The sequence below is a fragment of the Vitis vinifera genome, chromosome 4, assembly GCF_030704535.1.
Source record: "Vitis vinifera cultivar Pinot Noir 40024 chromosome 4, ASM3070453v1".
In the NCBI taxonomy this organism is placed as follows: domain Eukaryota; kingdom Viridiplantae; phylum Streptophyta; class Magnoliopsida; order Vitales; family Vitaceae; genus Vitis; species Vitis vinifera.
Genome location: NC_081808.1, coordinates 4411239 through 4435235, shown reverse-complemented (window position 1 = coordinate 4435235; position 23997 = coordinate 4411239). Strand labels below are relative to the sequence as shown.

The following is a 23997-nucleotide window of genomic DNA, read 5'->3' as shown; positions in this document are numbered from 1 at the left end:
TACGGCCACCCTATTAATGTATTTTTTGGACCCTTGCAAACCTCCAAAAAATTAAAAGTCAAATTGAAACACAGGTAATGAGATTGGCCACAACTTGGGTCTCACCAAAAATTTCCCACTTTCCATGCCCTCCACTCCCTTGCAAGTCCTGATATTGTTTGTACATGTGGAAATGATTTTTAGGGCCACCGGTCAAGAGTTGGTAATTGGTAGGAAGAGGCAGCATAAAATTTTAGTCATCCAGCTAAACTCACCCGTTTCAAGTACTTTATGTGGACCAACCAATGTGTCATTGCCGAGAAGGAAACTATTTGATCAAAACATTATGTGGGGATGATATGAAGTATGAACTGCCTGTATGGTTCAATGTCACACTAGTCATATTCATGTTGGGGCTTAATTAACCAAGAGCTTAATCCATCCCACACAACATATCCATCTCGGGACCCTACTAATGTCGAGGTTTATACAGATGATTAATCATCTTCGATGTTACATACTCATTCCAAGATCATTTTTTTTGATGGGAAATAACATTGTTGCATGCCTAACAACAATTGGAGCCTATCACTCACTCATTATATAAAAAAGTTCCATTGATAAGAGATGTAAATCCATTGGATGAGTCCTTTTCTTTGTGGTGATGGAGATTAGTTATTAACTAACAAAAGCTTGGGAGTATTATAGAGGATTTGAACCTAAGGAAGTCAATTCTAAGTGGAAGTTGATATTGCAATTTACCTTTTAAGTTAAGTATTTTTCTGTCAATTCAAAATTAAATTGATGTTATTGGATGATATATATGTTAATGTCTCAAAGAAATATCACTAAGACTCTATTTGATAACTCTTTTCGAAAACAGTTATGAAAAATAATTTTTGAGGATGATTATTGAAAATCTTTTTCTAATGTTTTATAAAATAAATTTTTGTTTGGAAACCTAAAATACTTTTAAAATGTTTTCTATATTTTAAAAATAACTATTATATGCAGTGTTTTATTTTCATCATTCTTCGTATTTATATAATTATTTAAAAAAAAAAGCCTAAAAAAATAAGTAAAAACAATTGCAAAGAACTAAAAAATATTCTTTGAAAATACTAGGCTTTCTGTTTATATATATATAATTTTTTATTATAGGAAATAAAAAAATTGTTTCTAAAAACACCATGTTTTATGTTTTTGGGTTATTAAATGTGTTTGTTTTTCTGTTTTTTTTTTTAATTCTAGAGAACATAGAAAGTACTATTTTGGAAAATAATTATCAAACTGGACAAAAGTTTCCATTCTTCTTGATCCAGATGTTGCACTTGGAAGTCGAAAGTATGAAACAGCCTATGTCCCAGCAGGTGGATGGAGGTGGCTTCCTTTTTCCATATTTAATTTTTGATCATCACTTGAGGACAAAGCATGTCTATTTGTCCACAAAAGCAGAAAAAAACAAGGCATGAGACATGAGAACTCTTTTATTAATTCTAAGATGCCTCACAACACTTGATTTGTGTGTGTGGTCTTTGTTTCTTCCTCTGTCTCCTTCTCCACTCCAAAAATCACTACCAAACATCGCTTGTTCCAAGTGCCAACCGAAACCACCCCCAACCCCACACCCTTCTTCTTTAACATATCAATAATAAGCCCCTCTATTAATTTCTTCCCAAGCCACAGCATCAATGTTTTTCATTGGCACACAAAATCTTTAGCAAACCCAACCCCTTTTCTTCCTCCCACTATGGCTTCTACTCTTTCCCAAGTCTTTAGGGACAACCCTCTCCCCCTCAACCATATCATCCCCCTGGACTTCACCTCCGTTCATTCTCTACCTGAATCTCACGTGTGGCCTGCTTTTGATGGTTTCCCATTTGGGACCACTTACCCTGGCGAAAAGTTCTCCATACCCATCATCGACCTTATGGACCCCAATGCTGCTCAGCTTGTTGGCCATGCATGTGAGAAATGGGGAGCCTTTCAACTTACTAGCCATGGCCTCCCATCTATACTTACCGATGATGTTGAGTCTCAGACTCGACGGCTCTTCGCTCTCCCTGCTCATGAGAAGATGAAGGCCTTACGCCTCCCCAGTGGAGGCACCGGCTACGGCCAAGCTCGGATATCACCGTTCTATCCCAAGTTCATGTGGCATGAAGGCTTCACGATCATGGGGTCTGCAGTTGATCATGCTAGAAAGCTTTGGCCTGATGACTACAAAGGGTTTTGGTAATTCCATGCACTTCCATGCACGTATCTATGTGTATACAAAGAAATTAACCTAATCCAACTGATCATTCATTTGCAAGCTAACTAGCTCTTAGTCTCTTACCTAGATTAATATTTATGAATATTTGATTAATTAGGAATTAATTACTAAATATTTCATAAAAGTATTCGAGGTCATTGAGCTGAAAATTTGAAGCTCACGCGAGAAAGTTCTAGTTGAATTAAGTACAAATCTTCAATTAATTATAGTTTCATTCTTGTTTTTCCAACAGCGATGTCATGGAAGATTATCAGAAGAAGATGAAGGAACTTGCAGAGAGTCTCTTACATATATTTCTAGAATCATTGGACATCTCCAAGGAAGAGTACCGGTCGACTACAATTCAGCGTGGCCGCGAGGCCTGCAATACTGCACTGCAGCTGAATTCATATCCTCCATGCCCGGACCCTAACCGAGCCATGGGGCTAGCCCCACATACAGACTCATTGCTATTCACTATCGTCCACCAAAGCCACACAAGCGGCCTCCAAATCTTGAGAGATGGAGTTGGGTGGATAACAGTGTTTCCTCTTGAAGGTGCACTTGTAGTCAATGTTGGAGATCTCCTCCATATTCTCTCTAATGGTCGGTACCCCAGTGTTCTTCACCGCGCAGTGGTGAACCAGGCGGAGCATCGGATATCCCTCGCATACTTCTATGGCCCTCCAGCTGATTCCCTGATTTCACCTCTCTGTAATCTTGTGAGTTCCGGCCAGCAAGTAGTGGCTCCTCGTTATAGATCAGTGTCTGTTAAGGAGTACGTTGATTTAAAGGAAAAGCACAAGGAGAAGGCACTCTCTTTGTTAAGATTATGAGTAGAGGAAGAAGAAGAAGAAGATGATGATGATGTAAAAGGAGGGGGTGGAGGTGGAGATTTGAAAAAAAAAAAAAATCAATAAAATCACATGAAATTAATATTTTTCTTTTCTTCCTTGGAGATGCTACTGTGGGACTCGAGTTAAAGAAAAGAAAAGAGGGGGGTTAAAGGAAGGGGAAATGGAGGAAGGATATCTAGCTCAGAACCTGATCAAAACAGTGGTTTAGATTTAGAAAACAGCAGTAATGGACGAAACATATGAAAGATGGGGGGTCCCCAGGGATTCTCCAATCATCCATCTTTCTTTCTGAAAAATTGTCAGCTTATTTCACATGGATGGAATCCATGGTTGCGTACTTGCCTGCAATTACCTCACAATAAGTCCAAACGCAACCCCTCCTCACATCACCGCCAATGCATTTCGTCCTACATTTCAGTCTTCGACATCTCCCTCAGAATAAAGGACCATCATATTTTCACTATAGGAAAAAGTTTCCCCCAAAAAAAACAAAGATATTTCTTACTTCTACTTCCTCTGCTGAATCATGTTGTTGATTCTCACAGATTTGATGCAGAACATGTGATAAATGGAGGTGTTTTCTTCCCTTTTTGGATGTTTGTTATCCAAAAACCCATCTTTTTTTATCATATTTTCTGATAATTATAGGGATGAAACTTTGTCCATGTGCCGTGACCAAGATTCTTTCCTCCCAAACACCCAAACCCACCAAATCCTGTCTTTGTAAAAGAGCTACATTACATGTGCATCGTCCTTCATCAACCACGTTACCCCCCATTGATAAGTATGAACATTGCTTGCTAAGGACATGAATTGATTGAATACTATGTTTGATTATCGGGAAACTTTAAAATCATGAAAAGAAAAAAAGTAAAATTAAATGCCATCAACTTTTCCATCCATAATAAAACAAAATAGACATTTTATAAATTTTTCGATAATTAAACATAGCTGAAATCAAATCCGTTGACAAAAAAAAATTACAATAAAACAAAAATTAGAGAAGATATTTTATCTTAATCTTAGCCCACGAACCAGGAAAAGTATAAGAGGTTTGGTGGCACGGGGAATTTCAACTTTTTTTTCCAACTTTGTCGTATCATCCAAGTCATCATCATCCCTTGACTAACCTGAACCCACAAATGGACTATTTTAATAAATCCAGCTAATTTTGAATTCGTCGAAACAAAGCTAGGCGAGTAGACCATAGGGTGCGAATAAACCAAGATCAAGTGCTAGTAACTCTAAGATTAATATGTATAGATAAGAATTGGGTGTGGGACAGTGTAAGCATATGTTTTTGCAGATTCAAACAAAATGTCAGTGGGCTTTCTTTGTTTGGTTATGATGAAAAGAAAAGAGAAATTGTGAAGGACGGCCATTTGGGCATTCAAGAAGAAGACAAACTAAATCATTTTTAGTCTGTTCCCTATATGTATCAAGCAAAATCTTGCTCCAAATAAGAAGACAAAAGATGAGGTCAAGTCATCGTGTCAAATTATTCTTATACATCTCGAATGCAAGAAAATAACCAAGCCAAAATTCTTCAGACTTGTACTGACAATAGGAATTCATCAATTTTTTCTTTAAGGGAATAGTATCGGGGATTGTGAAGTCTAAATTAGTCTTATATAGATAAGGAATCCGCGACTCTAGATATTATTTATTTATTGAATGCCGAGTTTATTTTTATTATATTTTTATCATCTTATGATTTAGGATTTTACTTTTAGAGAGAGAATGATCAGAATGCAATTGCACTTAAGAGGTGATCAAGAGCTAGACTATTGGACCCTTGAGTATTGGTATGCTCTATAATCGGAAGAATCATATTAATCATTGAACCACATTAAAATATCTTGTTTCTTTATTCATGCCGGTGGTGTGATTAGGTTAACAAATAACACATTCAATGTCCGATTAAAAAGAATTTTAAAGTTTTTCATTCATTATTATGTTTAAATTATAATTAAAAAATATAATAAAAAAAATATTCTTGTATAAATCAAAATCCACTACAAAAAGAATTTTAATTTTTCTATTCTCTATTGGACATGGAACTAGGATTTGTTAAAGAATTAAGCAGAGTCTCAAATCAAAAGTGCATGAAGTTTCCTAGGCAGTTCAGCTAGTCAAGTTGCTGAGTCAGGCCATCAAGTTGTTAGTAGTCCTAACTAATTCGATGTAAGAAATCCCATGTGTTTGGAGCAAGTAGTGTTAATTATTGACCATGAGTTATGACCATAAAGAATAGTAATGAATGAGCTCTGGTTATTGCTTTGAATTTGCCCGACACATCATTTTCTAAGTTCTTTTCTCACTTTTTCCTTTCTCCTAAACGCTACATTTCATTTGGATTGACGTCCGTTTTCATTTCTATTCCCATGCCAACACGTCTGTTTGAAACTTGTGGATTTGAAAATGGTAATCAGTGATCCAGAATTCTACAAAACTTAAATTCCACCATTTGGATCAATTCAGCAGCGAAGATAATTACTATGAAACTTCCTACATCGTTCCAACTTGGACAAATTTTCTGCATATGGATACAAAACTTGGAATAACTGGAAAGTAATGTGCCTTTAATTCAAAACCACAGAATCAAGATAAAAAAGGCAGAGTGGGGATGGTGGTAGACTAATGTAACCGAGTGTTACAACTTACAACTTCAGGACAATAGGTGGACTCACCCGGCGTGCAATTTAAGATTAAAACTGCAAGTGAATGGTGGGTTCAGTTTAAGGTGGTGTTTGGTTTTTTACTTAATTCTAAATAGAACTTTAATACTTAATAGTATTAAATATTAGGTTGTTTGTTTTTATAGTATTTTATTTCTATTAAGCATTAAAAAGTAAAGAAAAATTAATATGTTATTTTTTTATTTAAAAAAAGTTACATATTTTGACTTTTTCTATTTAATAAAAAATTTATAATAAGTCATGAAAAAGTAGAAAAACAAACAACTTAAATTCTGAAAACAAATTGCTTTCAGCAGAAAACCAAAAAAACAAACACCACCTGTGAATGTCAATGGCGCTTCAACACAACTTCACATTCGAGGGAGTGTGTTTCTACATGGAAGTTTGCCTCTGAAGTCTCTCGTTCTTTGTGCATTCCTCCTGGAAAATTGAAGAAACCAATTAGGGAATTTCAGTGACAAGCCAACCAAAAAACCTGCAACAAGCAACAGGATAGAATAACGGTGATGATGACAATGATAAATTGGCCATTGTCATAACTTTCTGCACTGGACCTAATGCAGTATCCATATCAGCCAGAAGACTAGGTATTGGATCATTTCAACAGTCCAAAAACGGGGGTAATAACTTGTATCGTGTGAGAATCAGGTTTAACTTCTCTTAACTCAGTGCCACCACCCTTGCAATCCCCATGGGAAGATGAAGGATGAAGTAAAATATAGGTGTTCTGTTTTTCCTTTTTGCTATTTTATGTTGCTGTTAGCGACACAAATTAGTCGTAACATCATTGTTATGTACTTACCTGGAAAGCTTTCAAAAGAGAATAGCAGCGCCTTTGCTCTGCAATTGCTGCAGAATGCCTCTCCTTGAGAGCATCACATACCTTCTGCTCTGCTTGAAGCCCAAGTTGCACCTTTTCCAGTTTCTGTGAAATGGATGCAGCCATAAACACTCTCAAAAAATTTATACATCATAAACAAACAAAGCAACAAGTTAAAGGAAGACCCAAGAACTCTACAATACTTTGAAATGAAATATAACACATCACAATTCTAGAACTAAAAACTCGGCCTTCTCCCAACTATTTGGGTCCAGCTAAAATTATAATTTTTTTTTTCCTTTTTTTTTGTTTGGTTAAAAGAGAAATAAGAACAATGGAAGGCTTTCCTAGGAATTATACTAATCTGGCTTGCTAATGATAGAGGACAAGGCCTGATTAACGATGATTGGTAAATAGGGTCACCAGGCGACAGTCAAGGCGCTAAACAAGTTGATTGTCCAGCCTTGCAAATTCACTAGCTTTTTGACACCTTCAGTCAAATTTTTGTTAACTTATGTCACAAATGCAAAGAGTTGGAGCCCACCACTTAATGTGTACTAAGAGCTCATTTGGGCCAAAAAGCATGAAATAGGATGATTAGTGATGAGTGCTTCACAAGAAAGTTGAAATCGCATAAGGTTTCTATCATCCAATCAATTGTTTTGTCACTATTTCTGCATTTTACTTTCTATTGTTGCAATCATCTGGGACTTGGGCCCTGAACTTGGGCCCCAACTAACAATACTCTTCTCTGTTGAGAATTTTCTTTTTTCAACATCTCATCCCTGAATTGCCCTTACATGTGCAATGTAGGTAGAACCATGTGGTTACAAATATTTGATCCTCTTAAGTGATACAACAAGAAGCAAGATCAAAATCAACAAATTCACAGGAAATAGAAAATGTTGATAGAAGATAAAGCTTGGGAAAGTTAAAAAATGAGCCAGCACCACACGCAACCATTAGCAAATATTGCAATTGTCAATTTGCAAAATTCTCCTTTATGACAATTGCCAGATTTTCAAGGCCTGAGTGGTTTTTTTCCTTTGCATCTTGAACAGAAAGCAAAAGGATGATTGTATGACATTTTTTAATAATTATGAAAATTTGACAATTACCTGTTGAGCTCCCTTAACAATTCCTTCCATGGAATTAATAAGCTTCAGGCGACCAGCAGTGCTAGTAATAGCATCTTGAAACTATAAAAGTTTACATGTAAAATGAGAAAGATGATGAGAAAGATTAGTAATATCAGCAATAGCAGTCAGAACATGCCCACCTGTGAATTTATTGAGTTTAATAAGGATGTTTCCTTTAACATCAATTCTTTTATCTCTACAAGAGCATTATAAGTAGCATAGAATTTACGAGTTTGTTGAAGCTTTTCCTGTTGCAGAGAGCAGATACACAGTTTGGTCATAGTTACAGGTAATATGAGGTTAATTCATATAAAGAAGCAGGGTTAGCAAAAAGTATGAACAAATAAAGGCCACTAACGGCATAAAGCACTTCCATACCTGGATATGAACATAGAGTTCTGAAAACCGCCGTTCATACCTGCAGAGGGTTAATTGAGAATTTAATTTAGATTTATGAAGCATCTGAAAAAAAAAATTATAGGTTTATGAAGCAAACAGATAAGAGATCCAGTTCCTGGGTTTCTGAATCAAAATGTATTATAACATGAATAAATAGAAGTCTGGAGACCTTTTTAAAGCCAAACATTTGTCTGCCATATGAAATTATGGTGTCTCACATGATAAAGAAAGTAAACAAGCTAAGCACAAGATACAACAATTGTGATATCCCACATCAAATAGGGGAAAAAGTTCTTGGCGCTATACATGCATGAACTTTCTTAATTGTGTAGAGAAGTTTTAATGTTGTGAAGGCCTCTTTGAGTTCAAAACGAACAATATCTACATGATTAAGAGTGGGTTGTTACAAATGGTATCAAAATTGATTCCCAACCCCGATGTAGGAGTTATTGTGATATCCTACATCAGATAAGGGAAAAAGTTTCTAACGTTATATGTATAAACTCTTCTTAATTGTATAGATGTGTTTTAAAGCTGTAAGGGCCCTTTGGGCTCAAAGCAAACAATATCTACATGATTAGGAGTAGATTGTTACAAATGGTATCAGAATCGATCCTTGACCCAAATAAGGAAGTATGTTTGGCCCCTCAATCTTGTAGGACACAACGGGAATGTTGTGTTTGCATAGGGGGAAAGGGAGGTTGATTGTAATATCCCACATTGGATAGGGGAAAAAATTCCTTACACTATATATGTTGAACTCCTCTAAATTGTGTAGGCGTGTTTTAAAATTATAAGGGTTCCTTTAATTTTAGAGTGAACAAGATCTACATGGTTGGGAGCAGATCGTTATAGTAGCGCAAGTCTACCCTAAGATATTGAAAGGTAATTAGGAAGTTCACTCCACCAATAAGGTATATGATCATTGGTATTAATACTGTAGTCTAGTGAAAAGTAAGAACTGAAATTTTTGAATGTGATATTCTATTCTATATTGTTGTTCTTTCATGGAATCTATTTTGACATTGTAAGGCAAAGAAATGAACTGCTCACTCAACCACAAGGGATAAAACAATTAAACCTGACAAATACTTCATTCTCACTAGCAATTTCAACTTTTAGATCAGATTATGTTTATTTGATTGAGAATAAGATACCTTTGCACAATGTAGGGAAGTGTAATGAATCTGGAAAAACAAGGGTCAATATTTAACATATAGAGAGAGTAGCAACAGCATTTGTCAGAGTATACACTTGGAACATTCTACTATAATTACTGAAATTTCTGTTTCACAGAACATGTGGCCGACAAATTCAGCTGCAGTTTGCTAATTCATTTCTAAACATTATATACACTTTTTATATGTGATTTCAAGCAATCAAATCAATGTTCTAAATTCTTCATTTCATTGGTCTAGTGATGAAATTTACCATTTCAGTAATCTGCTGCAGTTTTTGTTTGTTTGTTTTTTTTTTGGTGCCACAAATTCAGTGCTGAATTTTTGTGTACCAAAATTTTAGGATATTTCATTACAAGAGCTCAATTCCTCAAGTAAATCAACTTAATGACTTAATATGATTTAATAAAATTAATTTAAGTCATTAAATAGATTAAAAATGTTTGATAACATAACTTAATATTACAACTTAAAGATAAAAATAACTTAAAGTATCAAGTTAAAATAATTAATTTATTCTTAATCCCAAATCTCTTTTACCCTATTTACTCACATCCAGCAAGAGTTTTTTATTTTTTTTTAAATTTTTATTTTTACATTGATAGCTCCACATCCACGACTCATTTTTTATAGTAAATATCTTGTAATTATTTTATATGTATAGGATACTTTTGATATGAATGTTCAACAAACAAATTTATTACTTAAGATCACCGAAGGTAAATATTATTTAAAATTAATGAGAGCAAATATGCCAATTTGATAATTTAAGAAAAAAAAAATAAGTTCACTTCATCAAACAAAACAATCTTAATATTTAAAAGTAAGAATCAATTAATCAGTTAAATATACAACTTAAAAATAATTTAACTTAAAGTCAACTTGAGTAATTAAATAATAAGTACTAAGTTTCACTAAACACCTTCTTAGTTTACTCTTTTTAAAACTAAAAACCTCTAGTAGTTGCAATATTCTAAATTCCAAGTTTGAGGGGGAGCTTCAGTTTGTTAATAAGTAGAATTAATTCAGTTATAAGTTCATAAAACTCCATTTAAGGTTATGGTATTGCTAACATAGTGGAAAAAATAAAGTCCATGCATGGTAAAAGGTTCAGAAGGAAAGTGGGAAGGATGGCTAAGAAAAGTGACATACTGGATGAGTTCCGTTTGTGATGGTACATCATCGAGCTGCCGCTTTAGCAATAGTATTGCCCTTAGTCTACCCGCAAGTTCCTACAGCAAGAATACTCAATATCTTCATTTATAAATAATGGCAAAGAAATTAGGCACATCTTTTACTTCAAGATGCAGAAAAACACTTAACTTGTAGTCTTGGAGGAAGGATATGATGTGCTAAGATATCAAGATGCTGTTCAGTTCAAATTGACATGCCCTTAAAAAACTTTTTACTTGATAAGCAAACAACCTTTCAGTCAAAAGGATACAGAAAGACGGGGGAAAGTATTAGGAGAATCTGCAAGTATTTTACAGTAATTGAAATCATTCAACACCCATTAAGCAGATATATTTCATCTAAATTATAAGTATAGCTATATCAAAAACTGCCCAATAGTGTTCTTTTTTTATCTCACCACCTAAAGATGTGCAAATGTAAAGGCCAGACATTCTTACACTGTAATACTGAACTGAAAGTGTGATAACCAAACAAAATATGCAATCCTAATGCTATAGAAGAGCACCTGATTCGATATTCTATATAAGAGTATTACAAGGGTAGCAATAAAATTATAAAATTGTACCCTCTTTGCTGCATTCAGTTCCTCCAGGCAGTTGTGTAAAAACTTATCAAACCCATTAGAGATACTTTCACTACCATTTCCACTTGCAACTTTTTCCTCCAAATCAACAACCTCAGCTTTCAATTTGGAATGTTTTGCTTCGTGACAGGACTGGATATCAGATTCTTGCCTTTCCTGAGACTGAACAAAAAGTAATAAGCTTGAAACCCCCAGATTTAATGTATACTGAAAAACCAAACAAACAAATAAAAGACACAAGTAGAATCTCATGCTTTAGCTGAACATATGGCATTCGGATTCAAAGATCAGATTGACAGACAAGACTAAAATCATATGACAATAACATTAGTCAAAATACTAGGATAACAATAGTCCACAAAAAAAATTACAAGCTGCAAATATGACCTCAAATAAGAAAATGATGCACCTTCAATAATTTCAAAAGCGATAACAACCTCTGCACACTTGAATTAGCACCCTCCTTACTGATTCTCTCTTGTAGCTCTTGCATTTCATTCAGAACCTCGACTTTTCTTTCATTCTGGAGGGTAGTGCAGGCAAAAACAGGAGAAAAGTTTAAAAGTGGTAATGGAAGCAAAAGCAACTAAATGGATCCAACTACCACAAAAATAGGGAATTCTAGAAGGGAGGAGGATGGGTGCTATCTTTCCTCCAAAAAATATGATTTCAACCAAGAAATTAAATTCAAAAAATAATGAAGAATTAAAAATAGAAAGCAGCCATATGAATCTATAGGATACTGAATCCACAATAAATTTCACTAACCTGTTCATCTAGATTGGCATTCAATAGCTTTACCAAATTTTCTAGATTATTCAACTCCTCCTCAAGCTGATGAAGTGTATGCTCCTTCTCTTTAATGGAATGTTCATTGCAAGCAACCTATGCTTTCCAACATTAATACTAGCATCTTGTTAAAGAAACAACACAAAGAGCAGTAATACAATAACGTCACAACTAGGTTTTGGTTTGATTTTGACCTCAACCCAAAATAGAATCAACTAAGGTCTGTTCTTAACCCAAAATCAAACGTATGCATATTTCAGATATGCAGGATAACAAAGATGGACCAAAGCCAATCATTTCTTACTTTCTTGCCATGTGTGCAAACCAAAGTGTACATAAAACCAAGGAAAACGAACCCAATGTCATTGAGGATAGTCAGTTCTCAAGTTACAACAAACTCCAAAGCAAAATGCCAGAACCATCCACAATCATAGAAAAGGACCAAAGCCAATCAGTTCTTACTTTCTTGCCCTAGATGTGAACCAAAATGTACATAAAACCAAGGTTAAAAACCCAATGTCATCCAGGATAGTTGGTTCTCAAGTTACAACAAAGTGCTGGAACTGTTCACAATTGCAGATGATGATCAAAGCCTATCAATTAAGTTTTTACTTTCTTGCCCTAGGTGTGAACCAAAATGTACATAAAACAAGGCAAAAAGCCCAATGACATTCAGGATAGTTGGTTCTTAAGTTACACTAAACTCCATGACCACCTGAACCATCTGCATGAATTAAGACAGTGCAAAAGTGTTCATTGAAATATCTTTCAACAAAATAATATTAACCTAATAAATGCTACTAAAACTGACACAGGAGTCTATGATCGTTCAGAGCCCTGAGCAAAGAGGCTTTCAAATCCTCACATTAATTTTCTAAGTTTTGAGTGAGAGAGGAACCACATTTGAGGTATTATTGGGACAAACTGGTATTAATATGGCTAGATAAGTACCATTAGAAAACTCTATAACTTAAGATTCTAAATCATTTTAGGAAGCTTAATTTGGCGTTTCCCAGTGAATTTTATTACAGAATTTCTAGAAGTTGTTCTGCTTGACTGTGGATGCTCAAAACTCAAAAGTCAGAATCCCTCTCTTTTCCCGATTCCTTTAATTTCCTTGATGAATTTTCAATCCTTCTATGAGTCTTATCTGATGTCATTTACTTTTTCATCAAATAAGGCCTTGAGATAGCATTTATTTTGGTTTTTAAAATACGAGTTAGGTGATTTGGGAATCTATGCTTGGGAGGTTGTTCCGTCTGAGAACATATGAGCCCTTGTCTTTTGAGGAGTTCTTTTGGCTGTAAAAGATAAAGATTTCTTTCTTTAAACTCTATATCTCTTTGGGGATTCTGTTGAGTGGTAAGCTCCAAGTAAGGATGGTGAGTTTTCAGTATTCCCTTCCTGTTCCTCCTGGGTTTCTTTGTCTCTGTTTTCATTGTTTCAGTATTATAAAAATGCAAAAATAAAATACACAATCGATTGCAAGGGGAAATAAGGAAAAATAAAACTCTCACAAAGGATTGAAGAATGGTTGGATGTATTATATATGCAATGGTGTTTGATCTTAATATTAAACTCATTAATGAATTTGCTCTTTTCTTTTTTCCTTTCTTTTCAAATCAAAGAGAACTGTAGGTAATTACATCAAATTAGCTGGATACTAGTGATTGCATTTCCTATGTGATTCCGTAATCCATCATCTTAAAAATCACAATTTAGATACTCATTTCCTGTTCCAACCTTTTCGTAGATTGCCCAACCATCATCAGAATTGGAAAATCTGAAATATATATATATTTTTTTCCTATTCTAACATGAGGTCTTCCAAATGGAAGTTTATATTGATTGTTCATTGAGACAGGGACTTCAGCTCCTAAGAGTGATCTGATAGGCCTCCTATATGTTATGTGTATTCCAGAAAAGGGAAGAGACGTGTACTGCAAAATGGCAGTTAGTTGTAACAGTCCTTGAATAGGCTGTGTAACAGTCTTGGTACAGGCTGGAATAGCTTAACTAGGAAAATATGGAATTGGTTAGGATAGCTGGCTGTTCTGGGAGTTTGGTGGGAGAGTGATAGCCTCTAGGCATAGCTATCTTGTATCAGTCTGGTTTCCTTCATTAGATACCTATCATGATCCTAATCCAATGGATAATTGAGGTCATTATGAAATCCCAGAACAATATGGCTATGTTTGGTTTCTGGAAAACTTGTGGGAAAATGTAAGGGAAAAAACAAGAGAGAGGAAAGGTTGAAGGAAAGGCATAGTTAAGGAAAATAAAAATAAAAAATTTAAAGTCAATAAATTATTTTTATGTTACTTCAAACTCATTTTACTCATTTTATATCTTTTACACAAAGATTAAATAATTAAAAAAATAGAAGTTTCTAACTAAGTTTAATTATATTTGATTTTCTTTCATATTGTCCACTGTAAAATCAAATATAAGAAAATCATTTTCCTTGGTTTTTTTTTTCCTTAGTACTCTCCAGAAACCAAACATAACCTGTAGTTACAAAAATATTACATATAGCAGTGAGAAACACCAAACAAAGCACAAACTAACAGTGTAGTTATGGCAGTACTGAATGTTTTTCATCTCTAACAAAAGCCAATTACCTCATCCTCCCTAGCTTCTTGCATTGTGCCAACAGGCCACTATCTGGAAATTTACACCGAACAATCTTAGAGCTTCTTCAGGCCAACTTCAGTGCACCTCCAACAGAAATTGAATCCAACTAACATCAGTTCAATATGACAAGGAGATTACCTCTAAAGTGACAACCAATTCATGGCAATATAAGAAGAAACCTACTTATAAAATCTATATAAATAACAAATATTGAACTCGAATTACCAGCCCAAAACAGCATTAACAATAAATTCCTGATTTTGGAATTGTTTGGCACCGGGTAATTCATAATTTGGAAAGCAATACATGAACATTGTTGGAGGAAAAGGCGTTTTGCTTTAATTTATTCGCTCAAGGCGTGTGTTCTTCCCAGTTCCACACGATCCTTTGAAATTCAATTTCTTTCTCGAGAAAATGCAAAAAAAAATATTATTCAGATCACAAATTCAAACATTAAATACCACTCACCATTTGTTAGCAAATTGAAGGTATCTCTACAGATATTGAGAGCAAAAAACAAAGCAAATTTCAGTTCAGAGAGAGGGTCATTACGTGCACTTTGTCTTCGGATCACTAGTTCCTCCAAAACGACGTCAGATTGAGGTCCGATGGCTTTTCCGGGCTAGTTTACAGGAGAACTACAAATCGGACCTGCGGAAGAGAACGAAACCGGCCGATTCAGAACGATCGAGAACCCGGCAATAGAACCCGAAGGTCGGACTTCGACTCGGTTGTATAGTCTAGCGGAGCCGGTTTTCGCCCGATTAATATCAGAATGGGCCTCAATGCCGTTGAATTGGAAATGTCTGGGCTGGCCCGACTTCAATTCATGGCCCAAATTTTCTCAATACATGAATCTCATTAATTAAATTATTAAATAAATTTATTATTTACCAAAACATTAAATAAAAATTTTTATGTGATATAATTTTAATTCAAAATCTTAAAAAATGTACATATTAAACATGGGGGTTGGGAGGGTGGAGTCCAATTACAAAGATAGGTTCAACCAATAGAATAATCATATGTCATCTTGGGCCTAATTGAGTGATTTTCTTTTTCCTTATATTTATTTATTTATTGGCAAAAGGGATAAATCAAGTTAAATAGTCATTTAGATTGATTTTGGTGAAAGTTAAAAGCATTTCTTTCTCATTGTTAAAAATATAAAGAATTACTTAATGCATGTTTTACTCAAAGTAAAGTGTTTCTTTTAAAATTTTAAAAGTGTTTTCAAAAAATATTTTTTAAATTAAAAACACTTCCTAAAATTACTATTAAACGAATTCTTACACAATTACTTAATAATTGGTGTTTTAAGAGTCACTTTTTGAATATTTGTAAGAGTATCTTTGAATTCTAGAAAATATTTTTAATACTTTAATGATAAATTTTTTTAAGTGTTAAAAACTTTAAAAACATTTCCTAAAATCATTATCAAATGGAATCTAAAAAGCTATCAAAGTTATAATAAGCGATTTTAACGAAAAAGCAACAAATAAAAATCCAATAAAAGTCATTTTATCAATTTCACTAATGTTACATCACTGATATGAGGAGAGAACAAAATATGTTTGGAATTATTTTTTAGAATAGAAAATAAGATATTTTCATAAAAAATCTTTTAGTTGTTTTCTATTATTTTTACTTTGAGTATTTTAAAAAATAATTATACAAACACATAGAATGATTAAAAATAATGCACTTGATATAAAATTTATTTTTAAAACATTTTTAAAAATATTAAAAATAGATTAAAAATATTTTTAGTTTTCAAATATATTTTTATTCTACAAAAATTAGAGAACAATTTTCAAAAACTATTCTAAAAAACCAATTTTAAGAATTGATTTAGAAAACATTTACCAAACAAGCTCTCAGTATCAATTCACTTTACAATTCAATTTATTTTAATTAATATTTAAAATATTTAAAGTTACAAATTCACCACTAGTAATAAACATTAAAAAAAATACAAATTAATTACACAAAAAATCAAATCAAGTAGGAAATTAGCGAAATGAAGCAAATTTTTTAAATCCCACAAACCTTTTGGACGCGTTTTAAAGCGGTGAGGATGCATTTGACTGACAATATCAATACGAGTGACAATATCTGTAGAGATCATATTAACAATATACCATTTTCTTAATTTCTCAGCATACTATGTAGATAGATGGACAGATAGATATTTGAAGTACATAGATATGTAGCTTGCTTTCTATTCTCCTTGAGTGACTAAAGGAGAGATTGGCCTCATATTTGTCTTCACCAATTTTTGCAGACAGATTCTATCTGATCAAACTCCTAACACACCTTCTTAAAAATCAAGATCGAACACCAGCATAAACCTCAAGGGCATCATCGCATATATTGGAAGTGAAGAAGGACATGTAATCAGAATAAGTGAAGGGCCGGTAGCGAAGAGGATGATCATTGTCGACCAGTTCTTCAGGCACTTCAATGGTTACCGTGTCCCCCGGCAACACAAACATCCCACAAGAGTAGCGATCTTTGTCGCCGTTCATCACCACCCTATGCCTCACTGCATGAAGCCTCCCATTCGTCCATGCCTACACTACCCCAAGTAATATTCCAGTAATCAGCACATGACCCCATTGATTTCTATTATGAATTCATGAGTTAGGAAAGAGAGCTCACCTTCAACAAGTCACCTATGATGACTATGAAGGAATCCTTGCAGAAATTTAGTCGAATCCAGTTGCCTTCTTTGGAGAGAACCTCCAGGCCTTGCACTTCATTTTGACATAAGATGGTGAGGATGTTCTTATCTGTGTGTGTAACCAGGCCAATGGCCGAGTCATTGCTCGGAGGGACTGTGTACTTCATCAACCGGAAAACGCTGGCACTGTTCTCTTTCTGGGAATTGTAGTACTTCTCCATGCCAAGGCTCTCCAGGATCAGTTTCAGGACGATGAAGTTCAGTTCCAGCATCTTTGTGGCCATGGAAATGAGGGCTCCACTAGAAGAATATGTAAGAAGAAGATTTAGTAATTAAGTTTTCATGCGGGAAAACATTTTCCCGAGAATCTTTCTCATTTCTCAGTCCATTAGGCTATGAATATATATACACATAGTTACTGCTGATGAAAATATTTTCTGGTCATCAAGAGAAAGAATAGAAATTAATGAAACAGTTGCACTCAAAAACAAAATGATTTCATCCCTTTCTGCAGCTGATTCTGCACGGGCATGTGAATTTTGGGGTGGAACAGTCACTTTAAGGCTGTCACTGTATTAAATTCAATCAGTTTCAAGATAAGCCCTATTAATTGCGGCATTGACAGGTAGTGGAGGTGTTTGGTTGCAGTCATAATCACAAACATCTCCATACGGTTTTTGAAATTTGGGACTCATTTCACTGTTGGGGCTGAGCAGTAGTAGTAGGCCAGATAATGAGAATTATGGATGTTACAACTTACAATACTCCCATTGGCCCTGGATTTAATACTCAAAATTGACAGTGACTCTTGGGTGTTTATCGGGTTTGCAGAAAATAATATTCCTGAACTAATGATGATCATCCCAGGCCTTTACCAAACTCCAGGGACAATTATTAAATCATTATGAAATATACCCACACACAAATTCACACAAGAAACTTCAATAATGTTTTTACTTCATTGTCATTTAGGTAGTTTAAAAGTGGATCTTTCTGTGAAATTTCTTGTGGGATTAGTCAGAAAACTTTGATGTATCAACACATGTGATCCTCAGAACCCTAGCTGCATATGAGGAAATTGTAGATGCACCCAAAAGCAGTAGCATAGAAAAGAAAAGTTACCATCCAAACACACCCTAATAAAAAAATGCAGAAACTACAGAATGAATGCAGTGATGCATGAGTAGTCAGGAGAGCTTCTAAAATCTGAAAAAGAAGAAGAAAAGCCATGGAAGTTGAAGTTTAGCAGGGATTCACCAGAAGGCCGGATTCCCCTCGGGCCACAGGAGGTTGGTGAAGGCCTGAGCAGCCTGGGGTTGGGGGGCGTCATCGATGCCAAAGCTCTCAAGGAGAGGCACAATTGGGCACTTGCCCTGGTAGCTGTGGTAAGGCTTAGTGCTGGAGTGCTTCTTCTTGGTCTCTTCAGGCAGATCAAACAATGTTTTCATGACCATGAACATCTCTTGACGTAGCTTTGCAGGGATGGCATCACAGACTAGGCCAAAGCAGCCGTATGTCTCACATGCCTCCCTCACTTTGCTCCTCAAGCCCTTCCATTCCTCACTCTCTTGCTCTAAATCTAAATCATCTCCTGGAAATTCAAGGAATGGAATTTCCTGAATATGATCAGCTTCACCCATCCTTTTCTCTCTAGCTTTCTCCTTCTCTCTCTCTCTGTCTGACACACCCACATTTACACAGAGAGAAGTGGCTCTATATATATAGGTGGAGGGGTACCCTACAAAAAGTATCCAAAAACCCTTTTGGGGTTTTACCATTTACATTATGGCTACTGATTTGGTGGGCACCATTAATTGAGAGAGAAGATTAAAATTTTCCACTCAATCCAAGCTTAAATGATATATAAACAATCATAATTAGAGAATCAAAATTTGACTATCTAGGTCCCTGTGCATTGAATGGATGAGTATATTTACCTTAGTGGGTGCCCCCCATGCCCCCATTTTGATGCCACCTAAGTATGTTGGTGTCACATGGTGAGTGAATGTGATAAATATGGGGGTGCATTGAATTCCATTATAATAATAATATAGAATAACTCTCCAAAACTTGCAATTATGGTCGGCATTTATGTATGTGGGATGGAGTAGTTACAAACCCATTTACAATTAATGCTATTTGCTAAAAATGTAAAAGAAACAATATTCTCTGGAAGATTTCTGAATTGAAACGTACCAAAACAATTATGAGTTCCATTGTTTTCTTAGGTATATGCTTGCAGGGACTTTCAAGTAAAGGCCAGCCACGGACCATGATTCACAATGGGTTGGCACCCTTGGTTTTTGTATGTTACAATGACTCATCATACCTTCATATGTCAATATCAAATTAACAAAGCCCCATCCACACCCATCATTTTAAGGATGTTAGTCAATTATATATCCCAACTTATAAACACAAGCATTCACCCCACTTGATTTCATGAATTCAATGATTTCGTATAAATATAGAAACTTCTATCCTATGCAAGTACTTAGTCTTTGTTGTGATCCGTTGTAATCCACTTTCTTGAGATTCCAATTGAGAATTGACTTCCATATCATCACCTTAAGAGTATGGGTTAATCCCGATAACTTTAAAATGTGTTTACACGTATTAAACAACTTGCTTAATTATAAAAATCATAAATTTTCATATCATCACTTAGCTTTACAGATTCGTTATGATAACTTTAAAATACGTTCACATGTATTTATAAAGAATAAATATTTTTGTAATACATCAAATGAGTTGTCCTTTCGCAGAACAAACAAAATATGATGTGTGAGGGATCTCATGAGTAAGAGAAAAATGGAGAGGAGATGATGAAATTTATGAATAGGGAACATTGGTTGTCCCCTATTCCTCTGGAATGGAAGGAGTACGAGCAGGTGAATAAATGAAATGTGGGCATGGTTTCATGTGGCACTGCACATGATGGATGCTAAAGGCTGTCTAGAAAGAAATAAGATGGGAAAAAGTTTGGTCAAGTAGGGATTGACTCTGAGCTAATTGTGTGCTCAGGAACAGCACAGAGCCAGATCACCCACAACCCCACCTCCCCAAAATTGATGTGTACTTAGTTTGGTAGGTGGGTGGGTTTGAGTGATTAGCGTAAGTCTTCCAAGATTGCAAAAATGGATAACAAATGAATATAAATATGAGGTTCAATGGTTTGGGAATTAATTCCGATGGGGACATCCTCCAAAGTATCCCTCCAAATTGAATTGACAAGTCGGCCATCGATTTATGGTACAATGTAGGGCATATAAATGTGACTTGACGACTCCCCTCTGCCATTCTCATTCACCTAGATTAGCATAGTCGGTCCAACCAAGCCCATTTTATCCCAAGCATTATTTCCAAAATTCATCTCACCATATACCCACATTCAAAATTGGACTATAATATTTCCGCGAGTGTTGACAAGAAAAAAGATACAATGATTTTATTTTTTTGGGTCTTGCTTTCTCTTTAATCCAAAGTCCAAAGTTGAATTTGTCTTTTCATTTTGAATTACATAGTCGTGTCTCATCCAAATTTTGTATGATTACACACCACTTGAATGGTGCCATTTTTTCAGGGTGTTGTCAACACTTGCTGCTCACGATGCCACTTAAGATCTTTTTTGATTCCCAAGTTAAGATTGACTTAATACTTTTTCTTCCCTTTCATCTTTGAGTTAAAATTAAAGTAAAAAAGTTACCTCAAATAAGACTTAATATTTTAATTCACCGCCCCGAGCACTATATCATAGAAAATTGATTTTAATTAACAACTATAATAGTATGATATGTGATTTTATCATTTCTAACTTTATTGAATGATGATGGCACATGATAATCTTAAGTATCATTAGAAAAGATCGATATCCAAAGTTTAAGACAGGATTGATGGAAATTTGTAAGGAGTGTGGTAATAAAATTGTGCGTTGGTCAACTTGATCAATGATTCTGCCGTGGAAGAGAGGGGAAAAACTAGCCCATCCCCTAGCCTACTATTTGATGACTAAGAAGACAATGATAGAGGGTATGGGGTTTGTCAGCCCAAGGCATTGCTGCAGACTTATACTAAGAAGGTGAAAGTAGAAGGTTATGGGTCTGTTTGGTTGTCAAGAAAGTCAGAGGAAAACATTCCACAGTTTTAATTCCCTTTTTCACTGTCTTTCTTGACCGTGATGCCTAGGGTATGGTATTCCTCAGGTGGTCCAACAAACACTGCTCTACTTTTCCAGGTATTTTGCAAGCAGACCCGAGAAAAGTCTTTGATTGGTTGCCATTCCTTCTCCAGATAGGCACCAACAAAATAAAGGGTCCACATAGGATCAAATACCATAGGTTGACCCCTTTTTTTTCCAGCTTTCCAAATCAATAATAATCCTTGGAAAACAAGTCAAACTTTTGTGAGGCCAGGATCATCTTGTTCATCTAGTAGGGTTTGTATCAAGGCTCCTGGGGGAAGGTAATCCTGGAAAAGTTACCATCAATCAAATGCATCACATGCCTTTCTAGAGACCCCATGCATATTCAAGGGTGAAAATGTGTCTAGTGTCTGAACATGAAATTTGATGATTACCTCTTTTAGTACATTAGCATTTTCCTTAAGCAAAATAAGCACTTTTGGACACCATTTTTCTTCGGAGTCTAGCAAATTTTCAAACCCACACCTGCAAATAACCACCATTTGAAAATTAGGGCAGGGTCACTATCTACATTGCCCCAAACATGTAGTTTTGATAATGGGTTTTTAATTAGTATTTGACCCTTTTCTTTTTTTTCTGGTAGGCAGAGAGTAGAAGAAACACCCACTAAAAGCCAGTGGCACAGCTAGCCACACCCACTCAAATCCAGAGAGAGATCTAGGCTGGGGTCATGAAGCAGGGAGAAGAGTGGGATTGAATTCAGATTCATAGCCCCATGGTGAGGAAATTCGGTTCCACAAGAGAATGCAGGGTGTGGAGTGTGAGAAATGTGGCACACTCCCCCATCTCATTCAGTGGGTCCAACACTCATTGATTAGGGACCCATTAAGATTCATATCCATTTTTCACGAGGATTAGAGGTCATGGATGATTTGATTCTGCCCAATCTCATAATGAACCCTTGAATATCTCTTTCTAAACAATTATAAGACCTTATCAAACGCCCTTGATATGACAAAACAAGAGAGGGAGAGGCCAAAGTCCAAATATGTTAGGTGGGGGATTATGTGTTCTCACTGAAAAATGCTTCATATTCTGTGGGGCTTTTCTAAGATTGTTTCATCCTTAGCTATAACTCTATAACATGTCAATATTTGGTTTATTTCTTGGTTACTATTACCTTTCAATTCTTTCTCAAATCTCAAAAAAGATCAAATGGATGTTAAGATTCAAATTTAGGTACCATAATTTTGACATGACACAATAATGTAATTCAAAACTCTATGAATTTTTGTGGATTTGATTAGGGATAATCGTGTTTGTAAATGTGTCTAACTATGTAACTCATTTACTTAATCCGATCCCATTTACTTAATCATGTCAACTCACTTATGTCTCATTTAAACCATATAAATTTATTAATTAATTATATATACATATTTTATGTATTTTAATTTTATTATAAATGTTAAGAATACTTTATAAATAAAATAATAAACAAGTGTAAAGTTAAAAAAAAAATTATAAATAATTGAATTAATTAAAATTTTAAAAATTAAACTTGAAAGTCAAAAGAAGTTTAATAGGTTAAAATCGTTTTATCAAGTTAAAATTATATTAAGAGGTTTAATGAGCTAGAACCATATTAATGGATTATCTATGTCAATTCATACACAACTTCACCTATCTCATTTATTAATTAAGATGCATTAACGGTTTATCTATATCAATTCATACATCATCTAACTTATGTCATTTATTAATTGAGATGTATTAACAGGTAATCTATGTCAACTTATCTCATTTATTAATTAAAACGTATTAATGGGTTATTTGTTTCAATACCATTATTAAATGAATCTTATTTATATTAAATAAATTTTCATTATTTCTCAACTCAAGAGGCATAGCATTACCATCCCTGTTTAAAACTCCATTTTCTCCTCTTTTCAAACAGTTTCCTAGCATCCAAACATGTGACGCTTTGATTCCTAAGTGATGATTGCAAAAATAATCAAAGAAAGTATCATACAAATGAGTTCTGCTCACCAACACCAGGAAGGCAATCAAAATTAAGTAAAAATAATTTCCTTCTTTTTTTCCTCCCCTCAAATCAGAGCAGGTTATTTTACTCAATCAGAGAAGATGGAGACCCCAATAGAAGTACAGGCGATATTAGATACATGGATACCAACTCCCAAGCAAAAAAAACAAATGGTCACCTCACACAAGGACACTCCTGAAGAGGATGCATGTATCATTTTATTTTCTGCTTCTGCCCATACTCATGGTGTGAGGATTCAACCCAGGTGTTATCATCAATGACCCAGGTAGAGTGGCCATTTTAGGAGCTAGCCTCGGGATCTTATCTTGAATGTTTTACTTACTCCTACTGTATTCATATCATGTTTGCTTGAGGAGAGAGGGAAGGGGAAGGGGAAAGGGAAAAGGGGAAAGGGGAAAGAATGTTTTGATTGATTATATAATCTTCCAATGGTCCCCATGATTAATCTTGATAACCCACTTGTGGGTTCCAAACATTGATTCTAGTCTCATATGGTTTAAACTAAAGAAACTGATAATGAGACAGATTGGTGATGATGGTGCCCAGTGACTGTCAATGTTTGAACAGGGAGGATAATGCCAAG

The 23997-nt window shown here is 34.9% G+C and overlaps 3 protein-coding genes across 9 annotated transcripts; 1 reads left to right on the top strand and 2 right to left on the bottom strand.

Annotated features, from left to right (window-relative positions):
• Positions 1 to 1512: 1512 nt before the first annotated feature.
• LOC100267924 (gibberellin 3-beta-dioxygenase 1) lies at positions 1513 to 3181 on the top strand. The gene is made up of 2 exons (XM_002282375.4): positions 1513 to 2214; positions 2487 to 3181. Exons 1-2 carry the CDS (start codon positions 1730 to 1732, stop codon positions 3067 to 3069), a joined length of 1068 nt encoding a protein of 355 aa, XP_002282411.1. The 5' UTR covers positions 1513 to 1729; the 3' UTR covers positions 3070 to 3181.
• On the bottom strand, positions 2449 to 15318 carry LOC100262733 (paramyosin-related protein-like). 7 transcript variants are annotated; one of them, XR_009465478.1, is made up of 12 exons: positions 15078 to 15318; positions 14513 to 14598; positions 11871 to 11987; positions 11512 to 11625; positions 11085 to 11264; positions 10478 to 10557; positions 8127 to 8166; positions 7889 to 7996; positions 7728 to 7808; positions 6592 to 6714; positions 6109 to 6209; positions 2449 to 4220 (listed from the first exon to the last, which is right to left on the bottom strand). XR_009465478.1 is itself a non-coding variant. In XM_002284898.5 (11 exons), exons 2-11 carry the CDS (start codon positions 14534 to 14536, stop codon positions 6162 to 6164), a joined length of 915 nt encoding a protein of 304 aa, XP_002284934.1. In that variant the 5' UTR covers positions 14537 to 14598; positions 15078 to 15318; the 3' UTR covers positions 5943 to 6161. The 7 variants fall into 7 exon arrangements, 6 of the variants coding, with proteins under 6 accessions (XP_002284934.1, XP_059592202.1, XP_010648614.1 ...); XM_002284898.5 differs by lacking the exon at positions 2449 to 4220 and having other exon boundaries at positions 5943 to 6209; XM_059736219.1 differs by lacking the exon at positions 2449 to 4220 and having other exon boundaries at positions 5943 to 6209; positions 14513 to 14609; positions 14994 to 15263.
• Positions 15319 to 16654: 1336 nt separating this feature from the next.
• Positions 16655 to 19049, bottom strand: LOC100267884 (probable 2-oxoglutarate-dependent dioxygenase AOP1). The gene is made up of 3 exons (XM_002284895.5): positions 18466 to 19049; positions 17187 to 17508; positions 16655 to 17098 (listed from the first exon to the last, which is right to left on the bottom strand). Exons 1-3 carry the CDS (start codon positions 18984 to 18986, stop codon positions 16853 to 16855), a joined length of 1089 nt encoding a protein of 362 aa, XP_002284931.2. The 5' UTR covers positions 18987 to 19049; the 3' UTR covers positions 16655 to 16852.
• Positions 19050 to 23997: the final 4948 nt, after the last annotated feature.